The sequence below is a fragment of the Bos grunniens genome, chromosome 5, assembly GCF_055505025.1.
Source record: "Bos grunniens cultivar Pamir isolate PY7600 chromosome 5, Bosgru_T2T1.0, whole genome shotgun sequence".
Classification (NCBI taxonomy): domain Eukaryota; kingdom Metazoa; phylum Chordata; class Mammalia; order Artiodactyla; family Bovidae; genus Bos; species Bos grunniens.
The window spans coordinates 30,407,303-30,434,509 of NC_141169.1; the positions used below are offsets into that span (position 1 = coordinate 30,407,303).

The 27,207-nt window shown below is 40.2% G+C and overlaps 1 protein-coding gene across 7 annotated transcripts in view; it reads left to right on the forward strand.

Annotated features, from left to right (window-relative positions):
• LIMA1 (LIM domain and actin binding 1) overlaps positions 1–27,207 on the forward strand; it is a 92,063-nt gene that overhangs the window by 45,953 nt on the left and 18,903 nt on the right. For 6 of the 7 annotated variants that reach the window (XM_086399489.1, XM_086399493.1, XM_086399488.1 and 3 more), the window contains 3 exons: positions 9,471–9,935; positions 23,925–24,009; positions 24,815–24,963. In XM_086399489.1, the coding sequence (XP_086255615.1) occupies positions 9,471–9,935; positions 23,925–24,009; positions 24,815–24,963 (699 nt within the window). Of the gene's footprint in view, positions 1–9,470; positions 9,936–23,924; positions 24,010–24,814; positions 24,964–27,207 lie in introns of those variants that run through there. The other variant, XM_086399495.1, reaches the window with a different exon arrangement.

The window sequence follows — 27,207 nt, forward strand, 5'->3', positions numbered from 1 at the left end:
TGGCATTACAAAAATATCCTCCTGGCAGTTTTCAGCACCTAACCTATTTAAGTGAGTGCAAAGCATGCCTCTGTCACTTTGTCTTCTCTAAGGGGGCAGTGCTGACTGGGTCTTTGACAATTTTCCTGTAATTCGAGAATGGAGCCCTTCTGGTGCACTGTAAGAAAACTTACCATCACTTCACTCAACTGCTGGTTTTCTTTTCTTTCCTACTCTCTCTCTCGCTTGTTATTTTTCCCCTTTCTCTTTTCTTCATTCCTTTTTTCCTTTCACTCATTCATTTTAGCAAGTATTCAGAGTGCCCACTGTATGCCAAGCACTGCTTTAGGCACTAATACAGACTACATCTCTGCCCCCATGGAGTTTATATTCTGGTGGGAGAGACAGACCATAAAGATGTAGCAGGTATAAAACAAAATGAAGCAGGTAAGAGGGATGAGTATAGTGGTCAAGGAGGCATTTGAGCAGAGGTCTGAGGACAGGAGCTTGGGAGAAAAATAATTCAGGCAGAAGATAAGAGCACATGAACATGCCTCGAGGCAAGAACATCCTAAATGTATTTGAGGAACAGGAAGGGAAATGTCATGTCCAGTTGTGAGGACATGGACCTTAATTCTGATTAAATGGGGGCCTTTGAAGGGTTTGTGCAAAGGATTAATGTGATCTGACTGAAATTTTAAAAAAAGGAGGAAGAGACTAGAGGAACAGTAGCAAAAGCGTGAAGACCAATTATAAGACAGTTGCAGTGATTTAGGCAAAAGATGATAATGGATTGGACTGGAGTCATAGCTATATGGGCTTCCCACATGACTCAGTGGGTAAAGAATCCACCTGCAATGCAGGAGACATAAAAGATGTGGGTTCAGTCCCTGAGTCAGGAAGATCCCCTGGAGGAGGGCATGGCAACTCACTGCAGTATTTTTGCCTGGAGAATCCCAAGGACAGAAGAGCCTGGCGGGCCACAGTTCATGGATTGCAGAGTCAGACACAACTGAAGTGACTGAGCATAGCACAGCACACAGGAGCTCTACAGGCAATGAGAAGTAGTCAGGATTTATACTGAAGGTAGAAAGGAAGAATTGCAACAATGCATCTGGCCCAAACACCAGGAAAAATGCCATTGAGATCAGAAAGGTGGCAGTAAAAACAAGTTTAGAGAAGGGAAAATATTTGTTAGAAGCTTAGCTTTGGACATGTTAAATGTAATTCTTTATTAAGACTTCCAAGTATCGATGTCAAATAGGAGCTTGGATGTACAAATCTGGAATTGGAAGAGATCCAGCCTGGAGATGAGATCTGTGTGTATCAAAGTATCAGTGGTTTGTAAAGATAAGAAATGGATGAGATCACCTGGGGATTGAGTGTAGCTAGAAAAGAGGTCTGAGTACTGAGTTCAGGGGCACCTTGCCATTTAAAGGTTGGAGAGAGAAGGAAGAACCAGCAAAAGAGACTTAAGAAGGAGCAGCTGGTGAGATGCAGTGAAAAAAAGAGAATGGAGTACCAGATGTCCAGTGAAGAAAGTGTTTTCAAAAGGCAAATTATCGAGTCAAACGCACAGATAGGCTAAGAATTGACAATCAGATTTGGCAACATGAAGATCATTGGTCACTTTGTGCTGTTTGGTAGTGATGGGCTAAAGGCCTGATTGAACTAGGTTGTCTAATCAAGACAGTCAGATAACAAAAGTTGATACCACAAGTGGAGATAAACATTTATGGAACATCTTTTATGTGTCCCGAAAGCACCAAGAGGAATAGGATGTGGTCCCCGCCTTCAAGGAACTGCTTAGAGTTTAGAAAGTAGGATTTATTTTATTTATTTTTAAAATCAGATAGCATTCTCTTTTTAAAAATCTTTATTTATTTTATTTCTTGCTGCACTGGGTCTTTGTTGCAGCGTGCAGGCTTTTCTCTAATTGCAGCAAGTGGGGGCTACTCTGTATTTGGAGTACTTAGGCTACTCATTGTAGCGCCTTCTCTTGTTGCAAGGCACAGGCTCTAGGCATATGGACTTCAGTAATTGTGGCTCTCAGGCTTAGTTGCTCCACGGCGTGTGGAATCTTCCTGGACCAGGGATCGAACCTGTGTCCCCTGCATTGGCAGTTGGACTTCCAACCACTGGACCACCAAGGAGTCCCAGAAAGTAGAATTTAGAATCTCAGTGTGGTAAGTACCATATTAAAGAAATATGCAAGGTGCTGGGGGAGAATTTAGGAAGGACTCATAACCTGGACTATGTCATGTCCAGGGAGACGTCCCAAAAGAAGTGGTATCTGACTGAGCCTGAAGGATGACTAGGAATTAGCTAAATAAAGGGGGCAAAGGAGTGGTAGAGGAAGCAGCAGGTGCCCAGTGTGGAGGCATAAGAGAACAGGCGCATCTGACAGTAGAAAAGATAGCTGTCCCATTCACCGAGATGGAAAATTCAGAAAAAGAGTGAGGAGTAAAGGGAGGAGAGGGGAGACTTCAGCTTTAGACAAGGATGAGTTTAAGGTATCTGTAGGATTTCCAGGTAGAACTGATAGGTAAGGAGAGCTATCTGGCTCGAGTTATAGGGTGTGGATCATCCATCTAGGTGGGTGAAAGACATCATCTATAGAAAAATATGTAAAGCGACTAAAGAGGATGACCTAAAAAGGCAGAATCTTGAGGGACCCCACTATATAAGGGAGGAACTAAGGAAGAGAAACTTGTTTAAAAAGAAAAACCTGAAGAATGTCTAGAAAAAAATGGAAAGAAATCTAGGAAAAAGGGATGTCACGGAAACTATATAAGGAAGGAAATTTTTAAAAGGGGGGAGCAGTCAATAACATCAGATGCTATAGAGAGATCAAATAAAACAAAGGAGAAGTGTCTATTGTAATGGGCAGTTGAGGTAAAAGGGTGTGAGCAGGTGATTAAAGAAGAAACAATAAACCGAAAAAAAAATGCTTTTACCTCACCAATAATCAATGAGATATAAATTTAAATAACTGTGAGATATAAATTGTAACCTAAACAGTAGACAGATTTTTTAATTGGTGAAGTCTACTAGGCAATGCCTATTAAAATTTTGGATGTGTTTAATACCCATTGATCCTGCAATTGTGCTTGTAGGAATGATCATTGAGAAACACAAGTGAAATAAAATAAATGTAAAATGATATTTATTGCAGGATTCTTTGTAATACTGAAATGTTTAAAATTAGATATTCATCAGTGGGGAAATAGTAAATCATGGTATCTACATCCATTATAATAATATAGCATATGTTATGTATGATATCATATGGTTAAGATTTTATGTAACATGGAAAGGTATCAAAAGCACATTAAATGATTAAAGGACTTATGTGCAGAATAGTAAGTATAGTATGATTTTGTAGAAAAAAAAAGATACTGTATAAAAATAAGGGAAAAGTTGAGAGCATGCGCAGCAAACTGTTGACAATGGATGTCTTGGTTAGGAGGAGCAGAGGAGTCAAATAGAGAAACTTGAAGCATATATTCAAGGTGTATATATTCCTATACTGACTATGACTCCCCCCCCACAATTAGTTTTTAAAAATACTTTTGTAATTGAGAAAAGTAATAAATTAAAAATAAGATAATGAAATGAAAATTGTAAAGAAGTAATTGGTGATCCTGATTTGTGCTAATTCAGAAGTGTTTTGGTAGTAGAATTAGAAGGAATGGAAAGTAGTCAGGTAGGAACAGCAACTACACAAGACTGTGCTTTCAAGACCCTTAACTGTGAAATGTGGGAGACAGCACTAGCTGGAAGAAAACAACATTGAAGATTGGTTGCTTTTTTTTAACAAAAATGTTTTATTTTGAAATAATTTTGGATTTATAGTTAGCATTATTAACTTAGTACAGAGAGCTCCCATAAAGCTCAGCCTACCTTTCCCTAATGCTAGCATGTTCTATAACTATGGTACATTTATGAAAACTAAGAAATTAACTTCGGTGTAACCCTATAAGTTAAACTAGACTTTATTCAGATCTTACCAGTTTTTCCATAAATGACAGATGGTTGCTTTTAAGATCTACCAGACTTGTAAGTGGTCTAATTTGTCTCCTGAAGAACAGGGTGGAATGTATGTATAAATTTATAGCGACGGCTGTCCAGGTGAAAGAATACTTATATTCTTAGAAAGCAAGATAGAGACACATTCAGGAGCAAGTGGGTAAATCTGTTTCTTTAGCAAATGCTGGGATCAGGTTACATGATAGCTTGGATTTCCAGAAATGGAGCCCTTCTTTTCTCTTCCCCTTCCATTTGTATTTAGGACACAGAAACACAGATGATCAATACCACCATTGATTATATTTTCAGTTTCCCTTCAAGCCTGGGATATGCCACATCTTGAAATCTGTGCTGTTTGGACAGTCATCATAATGACTGGCTGCCACTTTTTTGAGTAGCTCTTAGCCTAGAAATGTCTCCCCCTCCTTGGAAGCTGTGCATCCAAGTGGTCTGTACTTCCAGCCTACTGCTGCATCCTACCAGACATCGTCCTGCTTTTAAGATGAAGATTCCCCTGCCAAGATTTCAAACACTAAAGCTCATTTGACCCCCCCTCTTCATTTTGCGGGTGGAGTAACAGACCCAAAGAGAGGAAGGGATTTATCCAAGGGCCCTTCCAAGTCAAATGTTCCTGCAGAAAGGACATTGTTGCGTGTTCTGAGTGTGCCTGATCCTGTTTTAGGCACCTGGTGATGATCCAGAGGCAGCATCCACAGAGATTCTCAGCCTTGCTGGGTAGTATTCTGGATGTCACTTTGAGAAAGGAGGCTGGGGTTTTCTTGCAACCAGTGGGGCCATTGAATACTTGTACCCTCCCTGACTTCCCACTGCCTTATTCTAGGAGAATACTTGGTAAAATGTTAAAACCTTGATGCAAATGACATTGATTAAAATTTCACCTTATTACCCCTCCTCCACCACCTGACTCTGAAACAACAGAGACTGTAGAGAGAGTAGAAAGAACAATAAGAGACTGTAACTCCAGTTCAGGATTTGAGAGATGACTGGATACTGTTTGTTGATCATGATTGTGAGGTGTGGCTGGAGGAGTGAGGAGGGCCACCCATTTAATAATAGTCACCACTATTGGTCAATTGCAACATACGTGCTTTTGTATAGTTGCATTTATTCTCCACAATAGCCCTGTATGGTAGTTTCCAGAAATTAGGAAACTTGCCCAGGGTCGTTTGGCTGGATGAAGCTGGATTATATAAGCATTATATGCTCATTATAGGAAATACAGATACGATACATAAAAGAGGTAAGTGATGGGGATTTGCTGTATAGCATAGGGAATTATGGGGCTTCCCAGGTGGCGCTAGTGGTAAAGAACCCACCTGCCAATGCAGGAGACATAAGAGACATGGGTTTGATCCCCTGGTTGGGAAGATCCCCTGGAGGAGGGCATGGCAACCCACTCCAGTTTTCTTGCCTGGAGAATCCCATGGACAAAGGAGCCTAGTGGCTACAGTCCATGGGGTCTCAGAGTCAGACACGACTGAAGCAACTTAGCACAGCACGACACATGGGAAATTATATTCAATATCTTGTAATAACCTATAATGGAATATAATCTAAGAAAAAAAAAAATCCCTGAATCACTTTGCTATATACCTGAACCTAACAACATTGTAAATCAACTATACTTGAATTGAAAAAGAAAATAAAGAAAAGAAAATATATTCTCGTGCTCATGCTCAGCCGTGTCCAACTCTTTGCAACGCTATGGACTGTAGTGCGCCAGGCTCCTCTGTCCATTGGATTTCCCAGACAAGAATACTGGAGTGGGTTGCCTGGCCTGTAGCCCACTGTCCAATGATAACCCAGGCTGCTTCCGTCCTGTACTCTTTTCACTGTGCTGCCCAGTCTGCTTTCAATTCTTGCTTTTGCCCTGTGCCTTTTTGCTTCTCTTTCTTTCCCAGAAAGCCTACAGCCACTGCTTCTGCCCCATCTTTTCTTGCCCAAGCTCTAAAGTCCTGGACAACTAACATGACCTGGTGGTGCTGCCAAGAGTGAAGACAGAGTCTGGGGCCTTCAGTGCTATCAGACCTCACAGCCCTGTCCTTCCCCTACTTGTTCCCACCCTAGCACTTTTGAACTTGCATCCTTAAGAACTCTTTTTATAAAAGAGCACATTTACTCCTCTGTTAAAATGCCCCCCTAAAGGATGTCTTCTACCCAGGTCTTTGTTTGGGATGTTGCTGATACTCCATCACACAAATGCCTTTCTTTCAGGTCATCACAAGTTAAGTGGAAATGACAACTTTCAAACCATTTACAAATCACATCAAAATTATTTGATATTCCATTGAAGCTTTTTTTGTGTGACATTGTATTTATTTTTATTATACAATGAAAGCACATTTATTATAAAAAAAGAAGAAAATATAATCCAAATGCCCATAAATCCATGATCCCCAGAGGCAACCTGTTAACATTGGGATGTCTTTTCTTCCAGACTACTATTCTGTGTTTATATTTATAAATATATGTGTGTATTATAGGCCTTCCCCAGTAGCTTAGCAGTAAAGATTCCACCTGCGATACAGGAAAGGCAGGAGATGTGGGTTTGATACCTGGGTTGGGAAGATCCCCTGGAGGAGAAAATGGCAACCCACTCCAGTATTCTTTGCTGGAAAATTCCATGGACAGAGGAGCCTGCTGGGCTACTGTCCATGGGGTTGCAAAGAGTCTGTCAGACACAGCTGAGTGACTGAGTACAGCACATGTGTATTATAACATGAAATCATGCTGTCATTTTTTTTCCCTTCATTTTTTTGGCCTTGCCACATGGCTTGTAGGATCTTAGTTCCCCTGCTTAGTTGCTCAGTTGTGTCTGATTCTTTGTGACCCCATGGACTGTAGCCCACCAGGCTCCTCTGTCCTTGGGGATTCTCCAGGCAAGAATACTGGAGTGGGTTGCCATGCCCTCCTCCAGGGGATCTTCCCAACCAGGGATCAAACCCAGGTCTTCCATATTGCAGGCAGATTCTTTACCGTCTGAGCCACCAGGGAAGCCCCAAAGTGAAAGTCTCTCTGTTGTGTCCAACTCTTTGCGACCCAGGCCAGAGTTCTCCAGGCCAGAATTCTCCAGGCCAGAATACTGGAGTGGGTAACTGTTCCCTTCTCCATGGGATCTTCCCAACCCAGGGATCGAGCCCAGGTCTTCTGCATTGCAGGGGGATTCTTTACCAGCTGAGCCACCAGGGAAGCCCAAGAATACTGGAGTGGGTAGCCCATCCCTTCTCCAGTGGATCTTCCCGACCCAGGAATCGAACAGGGGTCTTATGCATTGCAGGAAGATTTTTTACCAGTTGATCTGCCAGGGAAGTTCCCCTACCAGGGATTGAACCCCGGGCCCATTGCAGTGAAAGCGCCTAACCACTGTATCGTCAGGGAATTCCCCATGCTGTCTTATAAATAGCTATTTCCACTCAAAAGTGTCTTATGAGTATCTTTTCATGTCAATAAATATACTTTAATCACATGTCTCTGAGAAAAGTAGTGTCCAGTTACCAAGGCAAAATGCCACTTTGATTCTCAGGGCTTCTGTTTGAGCAGGGCAGGGCAGGTGAAGTTGGAGACCCAGATGACTCATCCATTGTGTCTCAGGAGGGAGCCCAGAGCTGAGAGAGTTGCTGGCAGTTAAGGTAGCACCAGCTTCCAGACCTGTTTTCGTTTCTTAAGATTTATTTGTTTATTTTATTTTTTGGTTTTTGTGGTGGGCCTGTGTTGCTGCACATGGGCTTTCTCTATTTGCAGCAAGAGGGAGCAACTCTCTAGTGGTGCACATGGTTCTCATTGTGGCAGCTTGTCTTGTTGTGGAGCACAGGTTCTAGGCACTCGGTCTTTAGTAGTTGTGGCGCATGGGCTTCGTTGCTTCGAGGCATGTGGGATCCTCCAGGACCAGGGATTGAACCCGTGTCCCTTGCATTGCAAGGCAGATTCCTAACCACTGGACCACCAGGGAAGCCCCTGGACCTGTTTATGTTTTGTTTTGTTTAACTTTTTATTTTGTAGCGGGGTATAGCTGATTAGCAGGGTTGTGATGGTCTCAGGTGAACAGCAAAGGGACTCAGCCATGCACATGCATGGAGAAGAATGGCAAAAAGAATAGAACCCAATCTGTTTTTTAATTCTCTCTTTTCCAACAAGCAAACTTTTCATGCTGCTTCTATTTCTGACCCATACACGCTTCCCCCAGTGAAGCATATTGTCAGCTAAGATTTAAGCGCAAAAATCAAGCAAAGTTGTTCTTCTCTAAGTTTCTTTTTTCAAGTCTTGGTGTTACTTGAAGTGGCTCTCATCGTGTATTCAGAAGAGTAATAAGGTGAGAGACTTAATTCCCAATATAGCTGCTAATCCTGTTTAATTCCCTAGAGTCTTTCAGTCCTAGTTGGTTTGTCCTTTCTTAGTTGAAAGACCGGTGAGTCACAGACTGCAGGAATGGAGGGCAAGAAGGTATTGGAGTTTGTGCTCTGTTGGAAAGGCGCTGCTGCTTACTTTATTTAGGAGTGCTTTCCAAGTCTGGGACGTTGAATTTTACTTCACCAAGCATGTCTCCTCTAATTATTACAGAGCAACATGGACAATTTCCAGATTGTTTTCAATGTCTTATATGTATCAATTAATTGCAGTTTGACCCAGGCGAAAGGGAATTAATTGTCTTAGATGTGTGTCCTTCCATCAAGAGAGGGAGTAGTAGTGGTGTTTCATATGAAGCCTGGCTATTTTGCAACCAAAAGGTCTGGAAAATAGTGAATTTTCTAACAGAATTTATACATGACCAACATGTAGAGAAGAACAGCGGGTGGGGGGTGGGGAAGGATTCAGTTATTATGTAAAAATAAAATTTTTTCATGTAAATTATGTTACATATGATGATATGTCACTTATGCAAATACATGTAAAAGTCTGGTGGCTGCTTTAAATTTCCACAAATAGTTTCAATTCTTGATGCTACTATCCACAATTATTGGTATTGTGTAGTGTAAGCTATACCGCATCTTTGTCTCATTTAAAAGAAAAAACCCAGCAGGATTCACCACGTAATTTTGTGGCATGTAATAATGAAATTTTATTAGTACATATTTACAGGATTTAAAGTAACTGTTAATTTGCTTTTTCTTTCTGTTTTCCCCATTAATCTCTGGGTAAAAAAATCCCTTGTCTCCAATGTAACTATCATTAGATCTGGGCTCTCCTTTCTTCTCATTTTGTCCTTATAAGGCTATCCTGTTTTATCACTTCCTGCTTTAGCTCCTGACTTTTTCTCTCTTCCCCTCTCCCTCTCCTGGGGTGGATGCTTTCTCCATGTGGCAGGGCTGTAACTGTTCACAGCTGTCGGAGACGCCAGTGGAGCAGGAGCAGCTTGGAGTTTTAACTTTCATTTTACAAAGAACAACATGTTTGAAGGTTTCAGCAGGCAAGTTATAACTGGCATTCACTTTTTGTTCTTCTAGAACGCTGAAAATCTCCCCCAGCACTTTAGAAGGGGGAACCTGACTGCGTTAAGGAAGAAGTGGGAGAACCCAGTGCTGGGAGCCGACTCTCTCCCAGACTCAGTGCGAAACAGCAGCGCAGAGGTCAGGCACAGAGGCGACCCTCCTCCCGCTGAAGTGGTGGGCAGCTCTGCCTCTGGGGTCCAGGCTGACCGAGAGGAGCTAGTCCAACCCAGACCTAAGATCAGATCGCCTCCTGAAGCTCCTACTAAGTACCCGCACCCCCGCATCAAGGACAGTGAGCATCTTAAAGACCACTCAACAGAAAATAAAAAGATGGAAAACTGTCTGGGAGAATCCAGACATGAAGTAGCAAAACCCGAAATGAGTGAAAACGCAGAAACTGCAAACAAAATAGAGAAATACAATGTTCCGCTGAACAGGCTGAAGATGATGTTTGAGAAAGGTGAACCAACTCAAACCAAGGTAAGGATCGGGTGGGTTTAAAACTTGAAAAAAGGCCAAGTAACTAAACAAAGCTTTTTTTCTAGTCTAGATTGTTTGAGTGTGGCGAGTACGTGGTCAGTATGTCTTTTGATTCAAATTAGACGAGTAGTTAATAAAACGTCTCAGATGAATTATTTACAGAAATGCTAAGATTTTTGGGTCTGTGACCCAGTTTCGCATGAAAGTAAGCGCACACTGGGATTCAGGTCGATACCTAGAAAGGAAGAGAGTTTGATGCCGTCTGGGTTATGTGTTTTCCTACGCTTGGCCTTTTAATTTGTCTTCCTGTGCCTTTTGTCATTAGTAGCTTTGGGGGGTGGAATTACTGCTGAATCTCTCTGTGCGTGGACACAGCTGCAGTCTGCGTGTTAAGGCCAGAGTTTAACATTAAGACTGAGGCTTAGTTGTCTTCTTGCTAGCTGAACCCTTTCTCTTCTTAACTTCCTCATCTGTGCCTTCCAACAAATGTTTTCTATCAGCTAAAATCCTATCCCTGGAAAAATCAATGAAAATAGCCAGACTAGCTGTAGCCTTCAGGAGTTTTGACTTGCAAATGCACAGAGTTGCATTTTCCTACAACTGCTAATGAAATTTGATCCTTAGTGTGGAGTGCAGACCAGGTCCCCAGAGGGAATTACTTAGCTAGAAAATGAGTTACATATGCTGGTGACTTATAACACAATCCAGGGGCCGCAGAGCTGGTCAGTTTTTCCAGTTTTCTCATACTTTCCTGCATATCTGGCTTTGTGCATGGGGTTCGTTTGTTACAACAGTCATTCTAATGAAATAAACAGATCTGATGGGGAGCAAAGCCATCATTTACTCTAGATCACATCTAGATGGGAACGTGGACTTTTTTTTTTTTTCCAGCTAAATATTTGGTCCAAATGTCTACATTTGTGAAGTAATGGTAGGAAGTGTTTCTTCTGAGGCAAAAATTAGATAACTCATCCTAGAATTCTTCAGTTACGTTTGATGCGATTTAGCCATCCCTTCTCATACCTTGCAGTGCCTGTCGCTTTTCTCCTTAGGAGAGTTCTTTAGTGTTCGGCGATCATCAGTTGAGGATGTAGAAAGAATTTTTAAAGGTTTGCAAAACTAGAACCCTTTTCTCTGCATGGGTTCTAACTCTATTTTAACATAAACCAGTTGGTAAGAGATGTAACCACAAAGCAGTTTTATGACTTTTCTTAAACTCTCTTCCCTCTCAATTTTGAGTCCTCTAGGCCTGACAACTCCCCTTTTCACCCTTTATGGTCTTAACTAAAAAAAAAAAAAATTTTTTTTTTTTTTTAATTTAAATGGGAAGAAGAATTTTAAATGGAAGGAAAAAATGTCAGAAATCCTAAATAGAGAGGAAGGGGCTTTGTTGTGTGTCAAAGCACCATTGTAAGTCCTCTCCTCTCAGACCCTGTTAGGGGCAGGACGGCTGATGTCATGGCAGCATGCACAATGTAGATTCAGTGCAGGAGGCTAGTACATGTCAAAACTGGCCTAAGGTTGGAAATGACTGGGACTGCAGCAAACAAAATGCTGATTATGTGTAAAGATCTGGTAAGAGATTTTTTTCTCATGAATGTCTGTTGAAGATGGGTTAGAACAAGCCTATCTTTTTGTGGCTGGTCAGAGTGTAGAAAAAAAATTCTCATATAAAGGAAGATCCTACTAGATCAGGCTGGCATTCAGCCTGATTGCTATTGGGTCTAGGAAGATGGAGGGGTTCTAAGACTGACCAGGCCTTTTGAGGGGGAGCTTTTTAAACTTCCTGCTTAAATAGTCATTTGTCCTTTAATGGACTGCTTAGAGAGTATAAAACACAACTGCCATTGTTTTTGTTTTCTATCTTTTGGCCACACTCGAGTGGGTTATGGGATCTTAGTTCTACGACTGGGATCGAACCTGTGCCCTCTGCAGTGGAAGTGCAGTGTCCTAACCACTGGGCCACCAGGGACCTTGGTTTTATAGCTGCTTCTAAATAAGCATCATTACCCATGTTAGCAACAGCCTAGATTACTTTAAAAATATTTGTCTAATATCTCAATAAAACTGGTAAAAAAAAGTTTTGTCTACTTTAGATTATGGAATGATTAATCAGTTTGAAACTAGGTTATGGTTATTGCTAACATAACTTCAGCTTTAGTATGGATAAGGCTTTAATCAGGAAGTCACATAATTGGATCTTTGGAAGAAAACTCTGAGAAATATGGTAGAGACACTAAGCAATCTTTTCAGGAGCGAGAGTGAGGAAGTAAGAATGATTACCTCAGAGCTGAAAAATTAGTACTTCTTTGAGACAAGTGAATATATTAGGTACAAATCATGTGAATCTTTGTCTCCATAATTTAGAGAACTGGACTGAATCTCAGCTAACTAGTTGAGCAGGGTCAGGGAGCACATAGATAATGGAAATACGTGATCCAAATCTCTTTATCGCCTCAATCTTTTTTATCAGAGTTATTTACAAGAGGCCAAGTTAATTGCCTGAGTTCCACATTTCTTAGTCTCTCTCACTCCCTTTTATCTGAGATGGTTCTTGTCCACTTTTCTGCCTGATCTCTCCTCTGCAGTCCTTTTTTATTTCTCTGTCCCTTGTGTAGTCTTCTCTCTTTCCAGGACTCCAAAAGATGTATTCCAAAACTAGATTCTCATCTTGAATTCTTAACCCAAGCTTTAGCTCCAATTTTGTGGTTGCCTGCCAGATTGCACACCTCTTTGTGAATAAAACTAAAGCACTCAATTTCAAGAAAACTAAAAAAGAATCCATTATCTTTCCAACCAAAACCTGCTCTAACCCCTGTTGTCCTCTCTTAGTGTATTACCCTTCACCACATTTCCTGTTCTATAAAGTTTGGGATCAGTTCTTTTTGCCTGCCTCTTCTCAGTCAGTCACTTACTAAGCCATCTAAATAAGTCTACACATCTCTCTATATGGGCCATTCTCTCCAAGAGGTCCCACATCTAGTTCTGTGCTGCAAAGTCACTTCAGTCGTGTCTGACTCTGTGCGACCCCATAGACAGCAGCCCACCAGGCTCCCCCGTCCCTGGGATTCTCCAGGCAAGAACACTGGAGTGGGTTGCCATTTTCTTCTCCAATGCATGAAAGTGAAAAGTGAAAGTGAAGTTGCTTAGTCATGTCCGACTCTTAGCGACCCCTTGGACTGCAGCCTACCAGGCTCCTCCATCCATGAGATTTTCCAAGCAAGAGTACTGGAGTAGGGTGCCATTGCCTTCTCCAGTTTAGCCTTATTATATCTTGCCTTGTGGTATTGCTGCAACCTTGCCTATTGGCCTCTCCTTTTTTTCTTTCCTTTCATCCTCTACACTGTTGCTATTTATTTTTCTAAGCATAGTTGTAAATCATGCTATTCCCTTGATCAGAAACTTTTGATGTCTCAAAATAAATCCATATTTAATATTTGAGTCTTCCACAGTCTGATCTAAACCCACCTTTCCAATCTCCTAGCTAAGCTCACGAAGAAGGCAATGGCACCCAACTCCAGTACTCTTGCCTGGCAAATCCCATGGATGGAGGAGCCTGGAAGGCTGCAGTCCATGGGGTCGCTAGGAGTCGGACACGACTGAAGCGACTTCACTTTTCACTTTCATGCATTGGAGAAGGAAATGGCAACCCACTCCAGTGTTCTTGCCTGGAGAATCCCAGGGATGGGGGAGCCTGGTGGGCTGCCGTCTATGGGGTCGCACAGAGTCGGACACGACTGAAGCTACTTAGCAGCAGCAGCAGCTAAGCTCAGATGGTAAAGAACTTGCCTACAATGCAGGAGACCTAGGTTCGATCCCTGGATCAGGAAGGTCTGCTGGAGAAGGGAATGCCAATCCACTTCAGTATGCTTGCCTGGAGAATTCCATGGACAGAGGAGCCTGGCAGGCATAGTCCATGGGGTGGTAAAGAGTCAGGCAAGACTAAGCAACTAATACACAGACATACAGCTAATCTAGTACTCAAACCCTGGATTACTCCTCATTTTAAACTAGTCATGTCTTTCCCCTAACTTCTACCTTTTGAAATCTTACTCATCAAGGTCTATTAATACTATGAGAACTTACCTCAGTTTTTTACCATATGAAATTACCTTCACCCTCCTGACCATCCTGTAGAATATCTTACTTCTCTTTGGCCACTTTTATCATGCTTCTTTAATAGTCTGTGTGAATTTGTATACTTCCAGTCTATATAATTCTTTCAAAGTAATGTTTCCTTTATCTCCCAGTGGTCAACCCAATGCTTGACTCTTAGTGTTTATTTAATAAAAAGGAGAAAAGAAGCTTAGATCTCAACTTATAAATAATGACAACTGATGACTTTTCCTCTACTTTCAGTGAATAGATAGGTTATTTAAGTCAGGTGGTTTAGTTGAACATGATAGTTCTAATTCCTACTGCAAATGAGCAGTGGATGGATTAGTGTAACCTATCAGTATGAGGAAAGAGAAGCCCTCCCTGGTGGCATACACTAAGTGTGGCTTCACATCCCTAACTGGATGTGTATGTTGATCTGGGTTTTAGGTAGCCTTTTATGAAAAAGCTGATCAAGCAGCTATTCAGTCATCATCATGTTGACATTTGAATTCATAATCTTCAAAGGTCATGATGCAGTTATTCAAATGACCAAACCATGTAAGGAGCATGTGACAGGCTCCTTAAGTCTCACTTATTTCTATTTGGTTCCTAACTTATTTGTTTCACACAAATCCTTGGATAGGAGAATAAAGACCAAATAATTGGAAAGTATATTTCTACCTTCATAACCTAATTAAAATCCTATCTTTTGCTTGGGTCAAGATTAAACCAATTAGTTGTGATGCAAGAAAATAAAGCTTGAATATGGACATCTCTTGATTCTTCTACACAAGTTCTGACTACTGCTTCTTCCTTGCAGTGTTTCCCTCTTCTAGGAGAGGAGTTAGGTAAAGCAAAGAAGAGAAAAAAAGAGAATGCCTCCTCACCAAAAATCTCTATTTTCTAGAACACATAAACACACTCACGCATTTGCTCTTTGGGGGCTAACCAAGGATAGGAGGTAGTAATGAGAAAATAATGGTGGGGAAATCCCTGGTGGTCCAGTGGTTAAGATTCCATGCTTCCACTGCAGGGGGCCAGGGTTCGATCCCCAGTTGGAGAGTCCACATGCTGCACAGCGCCCACCCCCCCCCAAAAAAAAAAGAGAGAGAGAAAGTGATGATAAGTAAAATTAAAATCATTAGGGCAAAAATTGTCCTCTTTATCCTTTTTTCCCTGTTATTCATGGTATACTTTAATGCTTTCAGTTAATTGTATTGTTTTATACTACAAAGACAAAACAGCTACAGTAGAAATATCTCAATTAAAACAGAAGTTTCCCATGTCCCATCAATCTTGTCACTTCTCTGCTGTTTCTCTCCCTAGACTCCTAAGCTCTTCAACTTCCCTTATAATTTCTGCCCTTCTAATCACCAGGATTATCCTGTGTATGGCTGGCATCAAAATGCCAACAAAAGTTGCACTTGTTAATGTAAGAGTAAAACCATCTTTCTTCAAACAGTCCAACATTTTTGTGGTTTCCCTTCTTCTAAGTTCCTGGAAGTGACATTTGTGTTTTGTTTAGTTTTACGTAACACTAGTACATAGCAGTGTTCATGTGCTGATGTAGTGGAGTGAACCCTTTAGAAAAGAAGACTTCCAAACTCAAGTGTGATCTGTTCATCAGCTATTTATCCAGAGCCAACTGATCTGTAAACTACATCAGAGAAACAATTTATGTTTGCTTTCTCAAAGAATGGGTAGTTGTCCATAGGGAATCCCTGCATTGTTGTAAAAAGTATCCATAATGTTTTATTTTCTCCTCTCTGGGCTAATAATTACATGTGTTCTCTTATCTACTTAATGTTATTTTAATAAAGTTTTTCTTCTGCTTGGTTTAGTGGTTTAAGTAAATTATTTGGAATTATATTCCCAGAGGAACACAATTCTGAGGATGTTCATATTTGGTATTAATTGAGTATCAGTAAGTCATAATTTTAAGATGGGTTTAGGGAGGAAAGGGATTTGAATAGCTAACTCAATATCACTGTGGGGTCTAATATAGTCACCCTAGAGTAGGGGAATATATCTTTTGCTTATCAGCAATACATTGCTAGTGTTTTGAATGTAGATAACTGGTTTTGTTAAATAAGTACAAGAATTATCTTTGTTTTTCTATAATACTGTCTTTTTCCTATATCCTATTAAAACTGATTTATTTTTTGCTGATTTGTTGTGTTCACCTACAGTTTATAGCTGTGTGGTTTTGAGATGTGATTTTGCTGTTATTTTTCTCCCCTCTATATTGTTTCTTTAATATAACATTTTTTTTTAATTGACAGAATACAACATAAGCTACAGGTGTACAATATAGTGATTCACAAGTTTTAAAAGTTATACTCCATTTATGCATGCTAAGTTGCTTCAGTCACGTCTGACTCTTTGCGACCCAATGGACTATAGCCCGCCAGGCTCCTCTGTCCATGGGATTCTCCAGGCAAGAATACTGGAGTGGGTTGCCATGCCCGTCTCCATCTTCCCAACCCAGGGATCAAACCTGTGTCTCTTACATCTCCTACCCTGGCAAGTGGGTTCTTTACTACCACCGCCACCTGGGAAGCCAATACTCTATCTTTAGTTATTATAAAATATTGGCTATATTCCCTGTGTGGTAATATATCCTTCTATATTATTTTATATCTAATAGTTTGTACCTTTTACTCCCCTAGCCCTATACTACTCCTTCCCCCTTTCCTCTCCTCACTAGTAACTACTAGTTTGCTCTCTATATCTGTGTCTGCTTCTTTTTTTTGTTATATTCATTAGTTTGTTGTATTTTTTAGACTCTACATGTAAGTAATATCATGCAGTATTTATCTTTCTCCATCCCATGTATTTCACTTAGCATAATACCCTTTAAGTCCATCCACGTTTCTGCAAATGGCAAAATTTTGTTCTTTTTGTGGCTGAGTAGTATTCCATTGTGTACATATACCATATCTTTTTTATCCCTTCATCCATTCAATTTAAGTTCTTAGTGTTATTTTGATTGACCTCTCTATTGGGCTTTCCCAAGTGGCACTAATGGTAAAGAATCTGCCTGCCACTTCAGGAGATGTAAGAGATGCAGTTTTGATCACTGGGTCTGGAAGGTGTTTGGAGGTGGGTCTGCCAACCCATTCCAGTATCCTTGCCTGGAGAATACCAGGGACAGAGGAACCTGGCAGGCTACAGTCCATAGGGTCGCACAGAGTCGGACAGGACTGAAGCAGCTTAGCATGCATAACAGTATATTTCTTTCTTTCTTTTTTTTAGAAGTATATTTCTTGTAAAGACCCCCTACTAAGCACAGATTAAATTTTATTTATCCTTAATTAGTACCTCTGAATAAATCTTTGGTCTTTTGTGGTAAGATAGTAACAGATTCAGGTATAGAAATGCCAGTCAGGGAATCCTGATCTGTTTGTTATCCTAAGTGGCTGTCCTTGATGTGTCAGTTAGAGACCAGGCATCGCTTTTCTGCTTACTTTCATGCCAGTTAACTACTTACTGGTTTCTATTCAGTTCCATTAAAATAAAACTTGTTGAAAAGTAGTATCAGAGGACTGGAACATTCTCTAAGCAATATTGGCTACATTAGAGTTTGGGGGGGCCAGAAAGACACCATTTGTCCCCCAAAATTACCTTTTCTTTATACTATTGGACTCACTTTTGGATAAAGCAACACAGGTGTGTATCCAGATGAATTTATTAATCATTTCCTCTAGCCTTCTAATTCATTGATGAATTACAATGAGTGAGAAATCCCTATCAAGATTGTTGACATAAATCCTAGAACTATTGATATAAGTGATTGTAAAAGGTTGTTTAATTCAGCTCATTGTTCTCAGGCAGTTAGGGTATTAAAATCCCTGTTTTACAGATGGGAACAGCTTACATAAGAGAAATTAACTGATTTTTTTTTTTTAATGACCCAGTATCATGTAGCTACTTAATGTCGGAACAAAAACTGAAATAGTGTAGTACCACCACTTCTGCCATAAACACTGTCTTCATGGATGTTATAGTAGCTATTTATTGGATAAAAACATCTGGCCTTACATATTTTTGCAATCCAAGGAAACCAGGAAAAAATTAAAACATATTAACAGCTGTCTTCTCAAAGACTTCAACTCATATCTGTCTTCTTTTTACATTAAAAAAAATTATTTATGTATTTATTCTTTTTGGCTGCCCTGGGTCTCCTTTGCTGCGCGGGGACTTTCTCTAGTTGCGGTGAGCAGGGTCTACTCTTTGTGCTGTGCGGGCTTCTCATTGCAGTGGCTCCTCTTGTTGCAGAGCATGGCTCTAGGCACACCAGCTCAGTAGTTGTGGCACATGGGCTTTCTTGCTCCACTGCATGTGGAATCTTCATGGACCAGGAATGGAACCTGTGTCCCCTGCATTGACAGGTGAATTCTTAACCACTGGACCACCGGGGAAGTCCCTCTTTTTACATTTTATAGTCTTTTTACTGAATAAAAGACATCAGGGCAATGAAGAGAAGTACATTGGAATGTAAGAGATCAAATGTAAGAGATCTGTACTAAAACTCTTGACTTAGAAGGCTGTGGGTTTGGTAGGTGTGTTTTTCTTATATAAATTAGTCGTATGAGCAATCATACACAGGGTAAACCAGAAAAAGTCAAATATCTTTGAACAAAGAGTAACCTTTACCAATTGTGCACACAGTTGTGCACAGTGAAATCTTTATCATTGCATAACTAGATTTTACATAGTTTTAGGTACCGTGTGCTCTGTTTTGTGTTCTTTATCTTTGGTTTGGTCTTTTTTATATACACCTTCCTTTGTACCTTCCTAGTTCATGTAGTTATCCTTTCACAGCAATAGGTTATTTAATTATACATTTTAATCATTCCCCAGTAATTAGATTCTTTTCCAGCCTAATTAAAAAGCTCTAAACATCTTGGCAGAAACATTTTATTTTTAGTTGGTAGGGGAGCCATATTATTGAATGGTGTTACCATCGTCAAAAGACATAATTCATTGAACATTCTTCTTGCATATTTTTAGCTTATTATCAAAGATTATATTATTTAACAGTGCTAACACTTTCATGCATTGGAGAAGGAAATGGCAACCCACTCCAGTGTTCTTGCCTGGAGAATCCCAGGGACGGGGGAGCCTGGTAGGCTGCCGTCCATGGGGTCACACAGAGTCGGCCACGACTGAAGTGACTTAGCAGCAACACAATCTAAGGACATATTCAATTCCTCACCAGTTCCTCATCAGCATTTGGTTTTATCATTCTTAAATATTTATGTTAATTTAATAAATATGAAGTATTATCTCTCCTTCCTTTCCTTTTTTTTAATTATAAGAGAAATGCATAATTTTTGTAGAACACTTAGAAATACAAAATATGGGAGTTCCCTGGTGGTCTAGGGGTTAGCATTTGAGGCTTTCACTGCCATGGCCCACGTTCACTCTAGTTGGAAACTAGAACCCACAAGCTACGTGGCATGGCCGAAAAAAAACCTGTCTCTCTCTCTCTATAAAGAGAGAGAGAGAGAGAAATCCCTCTGGAGACAAGTGCTCCTTCTATGTGTAGCTTTTACTTAAATGAGCTATTTTTTTTTTCTACTAGAGTTCTTGAAGAAGGAAATGTTTATCTCTCAGTATTTTGAGAAATTAAGTCCAGGTTTTATCTACACCCTATAATCTCCATGCATAGTTCCCATTTTTCCCTAAAAGGCGTCCATCTTCCACCGTTGACTTTGGAAGGATGAAAGAGTCTGAAGGAAGGTCAGAGTTGAAAGGTTGAAGGAAGTAGCTCTCAATAAAATGTTGAGAATCAAGTTTTAAAGAGAATTTTTCCTGAAAATAGGGGTACCCAGGACAGGAAATCCTGCTTTTTATTTGACATTTGGGGCCTAACTTTATTTCTAAAGAAAACTCCAGAGAAAACAAATTCTACAGACTGCTGGCTAAAAGCCCCAGACTCTTATTTTCTTATTGGTAAATGTGGATGCATTTGGTTTATAGATTCAAAGAAAATATTTAAGGGGTGGTCACACTAACGAGAGTTACTGCAGTCACCTGACAGAAAGGAGGACTTGTAGGGTGGGGTGAGGCCAAGATTGAGGAAATGCCAGAAAGTCTTAAAGCGCCTTGCCTTTTCTCTCTTCTCTTAACCGAGTGTGACAATTAAGGCTCCCTCAGGCATGTGAATAAAAGAGAGTGAAATGTGATAAAAATGTGTTACAGAAGAGTATTTCACTATCAGAGTTCCTGTGTGTGTGTGTGTGTGTGTGTGTGTGTGTGTTCCTTTACTTTCCTTGAGAAATATTGGAGGAAACTCCTCCTTCTTTCTGAACCTCAGATGACCACTTGTAAAATGAAGATCATAAATTAATAGTAAATGCATTTGAGATCTTGGGGTTTGGGTTTTTATTTTTAAGTGTAGTTGATTTGCAATATTGTGTTCATTTCATATATAGAGATCTTGTCATTCTTTGAGTGGTTTGGAGGTGGAAAGATATTGAAAGAAATGCTTAGTGCTTCACCTAGGAGCTCATTAAAAGCCATCCCATGGACTTCCCTGGCGGTCCAGGGGTTAAGATTCCATGCTTCCAATGCAGGGGGTGCAGGTTTGATCCATGGTCAGAGAACTAAGATCCCACATGCTGCGTGGCCAAAAAATTTTGTTTTAAATTTTTAAAGCCATCTTATCTCCAAGTTGTATTCCTCCTCAGAACCGATGTCAGAATAACTTTGATTTCCAGGGACGTTTTTCTATTTTTCTCTAATAGCAAATGACTTTGCATATTCACTTTTTTAGTAGTTGAAAGAAAATAATTCAGAGTACTGATATCCTCATGAGGATGAACCATCCTCACTCACTTTTGAGAGTGAGGGGGGAGAAAGGCTCTTACTTTATTTAACCCAAAGATTTAAATTAAAAGGTAGCAAAAGATGGGAGATTTTATGCATCTAAAACCAAAGAACCTAGCCCAGCATGTATGCTGGTTCTAAATGGTCTTGCTCTCAATAACACTAGTGTCAGAACGTCCCACGTGGCTACAAGCACAGACAGAAGACTGAACTCCTAGCAGGCTGCAACGTGTAACACATACTCTTGGAATTAGGCTTGAACTTTACCTTTGACAGAATGTAAATATTTGAAATATCGCTCCAGTGTTAAGAGTGCAAAACCTGTTCCTTTTTTTTTTTTTTTTTAAGTATATTTCCAAGCTCTCTCCCTATTTGAGCCCTGAAAATTTTAGTTTTTATAATGATCATCTTACAGTGCAGCAGCATTTGGAATAAATCTTTGGAATTTCCTTTACTCTAACTCTGCAAATGAAAAATGTTTTAAAAACAAAAAGATGTGGATGAAGAGTATTCTGCCAAACTTATCTTTTCATTTTGGCTGATGACCTTCATTTCCAAATGGTGGGCTGCTCCCAGAACAAGAATGTTTGCATCATAGGAGTCATGTGGATGTGACTGATGGTGCTGCTGACCTGAGTACGATGTGGCAAGGTTAGAGTTGCTATTGCTTTTTTAAAAAAAATAGATTCAACAAATAATGTACATGGCAAAGCTGACTTGGAGATGAAGTACATTAAATGTATATTAAATTTGCAAGAAACAATATTCTTTTTCTAAAATAATGAATTAATTTTATTTTTGGCTGCACTGGGTCTTTGTTGCTGCCCATGGCTTTCTTTAGTTCCAGCAAGCGGGGGCTACCCTTCCTTGCCACATGCTGGTTTCTCCTCTTGCAGAGCATAGGTTCTAGGCGTGTGAGCTCAGTCGTTGTGGTTCACAATGCTTAGTTGTTTTGTGGCATGTGGGATCTTCCCAGACCAGGAATCGAACCCATGTCCCCTGCATTGGTAGGCGGATTCTGAACCACTGGACCACTATGGAAGTCCAAGAAGAGATAGTCTTATTGGTAGGACATAAGTAAACCAAATCCTTGGCTCTGATTTCTGACATGGCATATTTCCTATCTCCAAGGGGGAGCTGCGACTGCTGCTAAGTCGCTTCAGTCGTGTCTGACTCTGTGCGACCCCATAGACAGCAGCCCACCAGGCTCCCCCGTCCCTGGGATTCTCCAGGCAAGAACACTGGAGTGGGTTGCCATTTCCTTCTCCAATGCATGAAAGTGAAAAGTGAAAGTGAAGTCACTCAGTCGTGCCAGACTCTTAGCGACCCCATGGACTGCAGCCTACCAGGCTCCTCCGTCAATGGGATTTTCCAGGCAAGAGTACTGGAGTGGGGTGCCATTGCCTTCTCCGCCAAGGGGGAGCAGGGGGACTTTAAAAAGGGATAGTTCACTGTCTTAAACTTTATTGTTGTTTGATTAGTCCACTGAACTTAAAGGTTTAATAATTATTTACTAATGTTGAATTCAGAAGGCTGCTAAATGTTTTACTCTTGTCTTCTGTCATATTGGATTTCAGATATCTTTCCTACATCAAGTTATCTGGAAATAAATTTCCAGATAGGAAATTCGATAGGAATCTGCTTGAAGGCTCTCATTGCAAGCTGAATAAACATAACATACTCTCTGTGTATTATGTCTAGGAACATCCTTTGACATTCAGGCTTTCTCTTGAGTTACTTTTCCAGCCTTAAAAGTATAATTTGGAATTTTCTTTATAGACCTACCCTAAGTATGAGAGATATAAATGTAGTAATTTATGGGATTCATAGGAATACTTTATTTTTAAAAAGATCTGTACCTTTCACTTTTCTGTTTAAAAAATAAAAGCTTGTCTGTGCCCTCAATAAGCTTCCAGTCCAGAATAGCAATGCGCAACAATTTGATAAGCATTGTGATGGGAACCACGTCCTTGGGAACAAAGGAAGGGCTACTTAGATTTATGGAGGAGAGGTATTAGATCAGAGGGAATTTGCTCAGCTCAGGGGGCACCAACCTCTGGGCTATGGACCGATCAGATCAGTGGCAACAGTAGATTAGAAATAAAGTACACAATAAATGTAATGCACTTGAATCATCCTGAAACCATCCCCCCCAACCCCTGGTCCATGGAAAAATTGTCTTCCATGAAATCAGTCCGTGGTGCCAAAAAGGTTGGGGACCACTAGCTTAGCTTACACCGAGTCTTGAAGGAACAGGCATTGCTGGACAATGGAAGGATAAGCATAATCCAGGTGGAGGGAACTCATTTACAATATCAGGGACCTCCCAGCAATTTGCTTTTCCTGGAGAGTAAAGGATGAGGAAGAGAATACCCAGGGGGTAAGAAGGGACCAGATTTGGAACTGATCTTCTCTGACATACTAAGCACTTTAGATTTAATTCACAGAGTGATTAGGAATCCTTAAAGAATTTTGAATAAGAGAATAACATAGATTTATGTTTGGGGATAATTATTTTGTTTTACTTGGGATAATGGCAGCATCATAGATACCTCATTGGAAGACAGAGGAACCAGTTAGAAAGGTCACGCAGTAGTCCAGGAAAAAGATGATGAAGACATGAACCAGTCAGCAAGAACAGGGATAAACTGGGATGGAGAAAGCCAACCACAGATACTGCCATCAGGACTTGACAGTTTGGAGAGACATGTCATTTTCATCTGAAACATGAGTATTCCATTCCAATGACTGTTAAATTCCGAGGCTTTCTGGTTAAGGTGGTTAGGCAGAAATCTTTTGCAGAATGCATTACCTATATAGAGTTACTTATTTTCCCCTGGGCACCTGTGAATATGTAGTGCTTGATATTTATAACACTAAAAACACATTCTGTGGTATATAAAAACTAATATAAAATCCAATCTCTTCTGTATTTTACTTCTAAAGGAGATTTGCAGGCCTCCGTTTTGAGCATTGCATCAAGATTTCCCCATCCTCAAAAAAAAAAAAAAATTCCCATCCTTGCTGCAAAACTTATTGCTGGTTTTTGTTTTTCAGATTCCTCGGGGCCAAAGCCGAAGTGCAGGTGGAAGGAAGATGTCTGAAAATAGCTATTCTCTGGATGACTTGGAAATAGGCCCAGGTAAGCAGAGAGTTCCACGTGTGGAAAGTTTTCTAGGAAGTACTCATTAGTAGCAATACCCTTTGACCTCAAAGCTGATGCTTTTAAAGGAAGAGCGGTACAAATTAAAGGGAAGGCTGTTATATACAAGTCATTCCCAAATCTGATTGCTCTCTCCAAATAGCTTCTCTGTGTTTTTAATTCATCTTTGTCAGTGGTAACCTGTGTTAACCAGAGTGTCATTTTGCAGGATTGTAAGGGAAGCACCATTACCAACAGTTTTGGCTCCATGGTTGTCTAGGACCTGAGGGCTTCCATGGATGGACATTATCCCCTGTCAAGATTGCTGATTATCCTATATTGCTGATACTAACATAACACCTTGAGAGAGGAATTATTATGTTTTGAAGGGGGCATATACAGGCACTTCACAAAAGAAAAAATAAAATCAATTAATATAGGAAAACCATCAGCCTCCTAGGAATCAAAGAAATACAAATTAAAATGGCATTGTGATCCAATTTTTTCACATGTTAAATAAATCCAAAATTTAAAAATATGTAACGCTCAATAATGGTTAGCAGTCTCCTCTTAATGTTGGCAAAGTGAGTGAGTGTTGCCTTGTAAATAACAGTTACAATCCTGATTTCCTTCTTTGTATTCTTTTTTTTTTCTTTTTTTTTTTACTTTATTTTTTTAATCATTTTTTTTAAATTTTATTTTTAAACAGAGTAGGTTGATTCTACAATAGCCTAAAATTTAGAATCTTGAAATCATTCAAATCGCATTTATTTTCTAATAAAGCATATTGTTTGCATGCTTGCAGGTCAGCTGTCATCTTCAGCACTCAACTCGGAGAAAAGAGAGAGTAGGCGAAATCTAGAATTTCCACGCCTGTCAGAAACCTCCATAAAGGATCGAATGGCCAAGTACCAGGCAGCTGTGTCCAAGCAAAGCAGTTCTTCGAGCTATACAGTACGTGTTCGGCATCATTCATTCATTCACTCATCTAGCAAATGGTCACTGACCATGGGAACTAGAAATGTCTCCCACACCCTGACCTGTGAGCCCTGGCTCCTTCCTGGGATCCAGCCATTCTCTCTTCACATAAATCCTACCCTAGCTTCATTTGTGGAGAAGGCAATGGCACCCCACTCCAGTACTCTTGCCTGGAGAATCCCATGGACTGAGGAGCCTGGTAGGCTACAGTCTATGGGGTCGCGAAGAGTTGGACACGACTGAGCGACTTCACTTTCACTTTTCACTTTCAAGCATTGGAGAAGGAAATGGCAACCCACTCCAGTATTCTTCCCTGGAGAATCCCAGGGACGGCGGAGCCTGTTGGGCTGCCGTCTGTGGGGTCGCACAGAGTCAGACACGACTGAAGCGACTTAGCAGCAGCGGCAGCGGCAGCAGCTTCATTTCTAATCCTTACCATGTTCTGACTTTGTTTTCCTAGGCCTTATCCCCACCCACCTTTTCTTTGGTGATGTTACCATCAGTATTACCATTGAGAATTTTCCTGTCTCTTCTTAATCTTGTTGTTAAAGAAGTAGTGTTTGGGGGAGTTCCCTAGCAGTTCAGTGGTTAAACTCAGTGCTTTCACTGCCAAGGACCCAGGTTCAATCTCTGGTCCGGGAACTAAGATCCCACAAGCTGCATAGTGGCCAAAAAAAAAAAAGTAATATTTTATTAGTTTTAATATAAACACTTATTTTTGTCTTTGAGAGGAGAAAGGGAGAACACTGGAGAGAAATATTGAATATATTCAACATTAATGTGGGATGGGACATTTTTCTGCAATTTTTATTCATATATAATTCACCTGACATAAAAATCACCATTTTAAAATATGCAATTCAGTGAATTTTAATATATTCCCAAGGTTGTACAATCATCACCACTGTCTAACTCTAAAACTTCTCCATCACCACCAAAAGAAACCCATCCCTGTTCAGTGACTCCCAATTCTACACTTTCCTTATCCCCTAGCAACCCCTAATCCACTGTCTGTTTTTATGGATTTTCTGGGTCTGGACCTTTCATGTAAATGAAATCATACAACATATGATCCACTTAATATTTAATTCCTAGGATGTAATACTTTTCTAAAGAAATAGAATAGTGGATAAGAAAAAAAGGGAGAAATGATAGGAGGGTGAGGTACTCTGTAAGCACAAAAACGTGGTATTCTAATACAATGGAGGATCTTTACATGTTACGCTTTCCTAGGTTTAACTGGCAGGAGGACACAACAGAACCGCTTATGTGAAGTTACCTTTTAAATGCCATTTATTCATAAGTACACACGCATATATACACATGTACACATACATTTGTATCTTTCAAACATCTGTTCCTTCTAAGATTTCAAATGACAAATTATTAATCTCTTGATTATTATTTTCTAATAAAATTGGAAGAATAGTATTAGATTTTATTTGTTCCCAAGCAGACTGAACCAGTGTCTGTTAGAAATCACAGTGTGTATTCTCGGAACTGACCCTTCTTTCCCCCACAGGATGAAGTATATGCCTTTTCCAATAGTATTTATTGGTAGACCAAGTCTCTGGGCAGTGAATAATCTCATCTTGATTTTTCACTACAGTTTTAAGAAGAGATAATGTGTGTAAATAAGTAGTGAAGTAGACCATCACAGGCTTGTTATTCATTGGGAGTGTGAAAAAATAAGCAAATGTAGACTTCTCTTAAAAGGCAGGTCAGGAAATACAGCAAACATGATCTGTGGAGCTTAATTCCCTCTTGCAGGATTTTGCTGCTTCTCAGTGACCTCCTGCTATAAACATTCCGACTAGGTGACTCTCTAAGTGGAAAAACCTGTTTGGTAACTGTTTTTTCAACTCCTAATGAGAGTTTCTACATTGCGATTCTTCTGCTCTGTAAATTTTAAGAGTTGAAAAGCCTTAAGGAATTCTTGTAAAAAGCACATTCTATCTCATCCCAAAAGAATTTCTTAGGCCGCTACAGGGAGGGCTGGGCTTTGAGGCGAGATCAGGAATAAGTTTCTGGTTGTTGTACGGTTGGTTCTGCAGTGTTAGCTGCCAGAGCTGTGGGCCTTAATCTGGAATTCACACCTGAGACAGTCAGTCCAACTGACACTCCATTCATTGGCCTTGTGGCCATAAATGGATTGTTTTCGCTCTATACCTGAAGAATCACAAAGAACAAGAAAGGTATTAGATTACTAGTAGGCTAAAG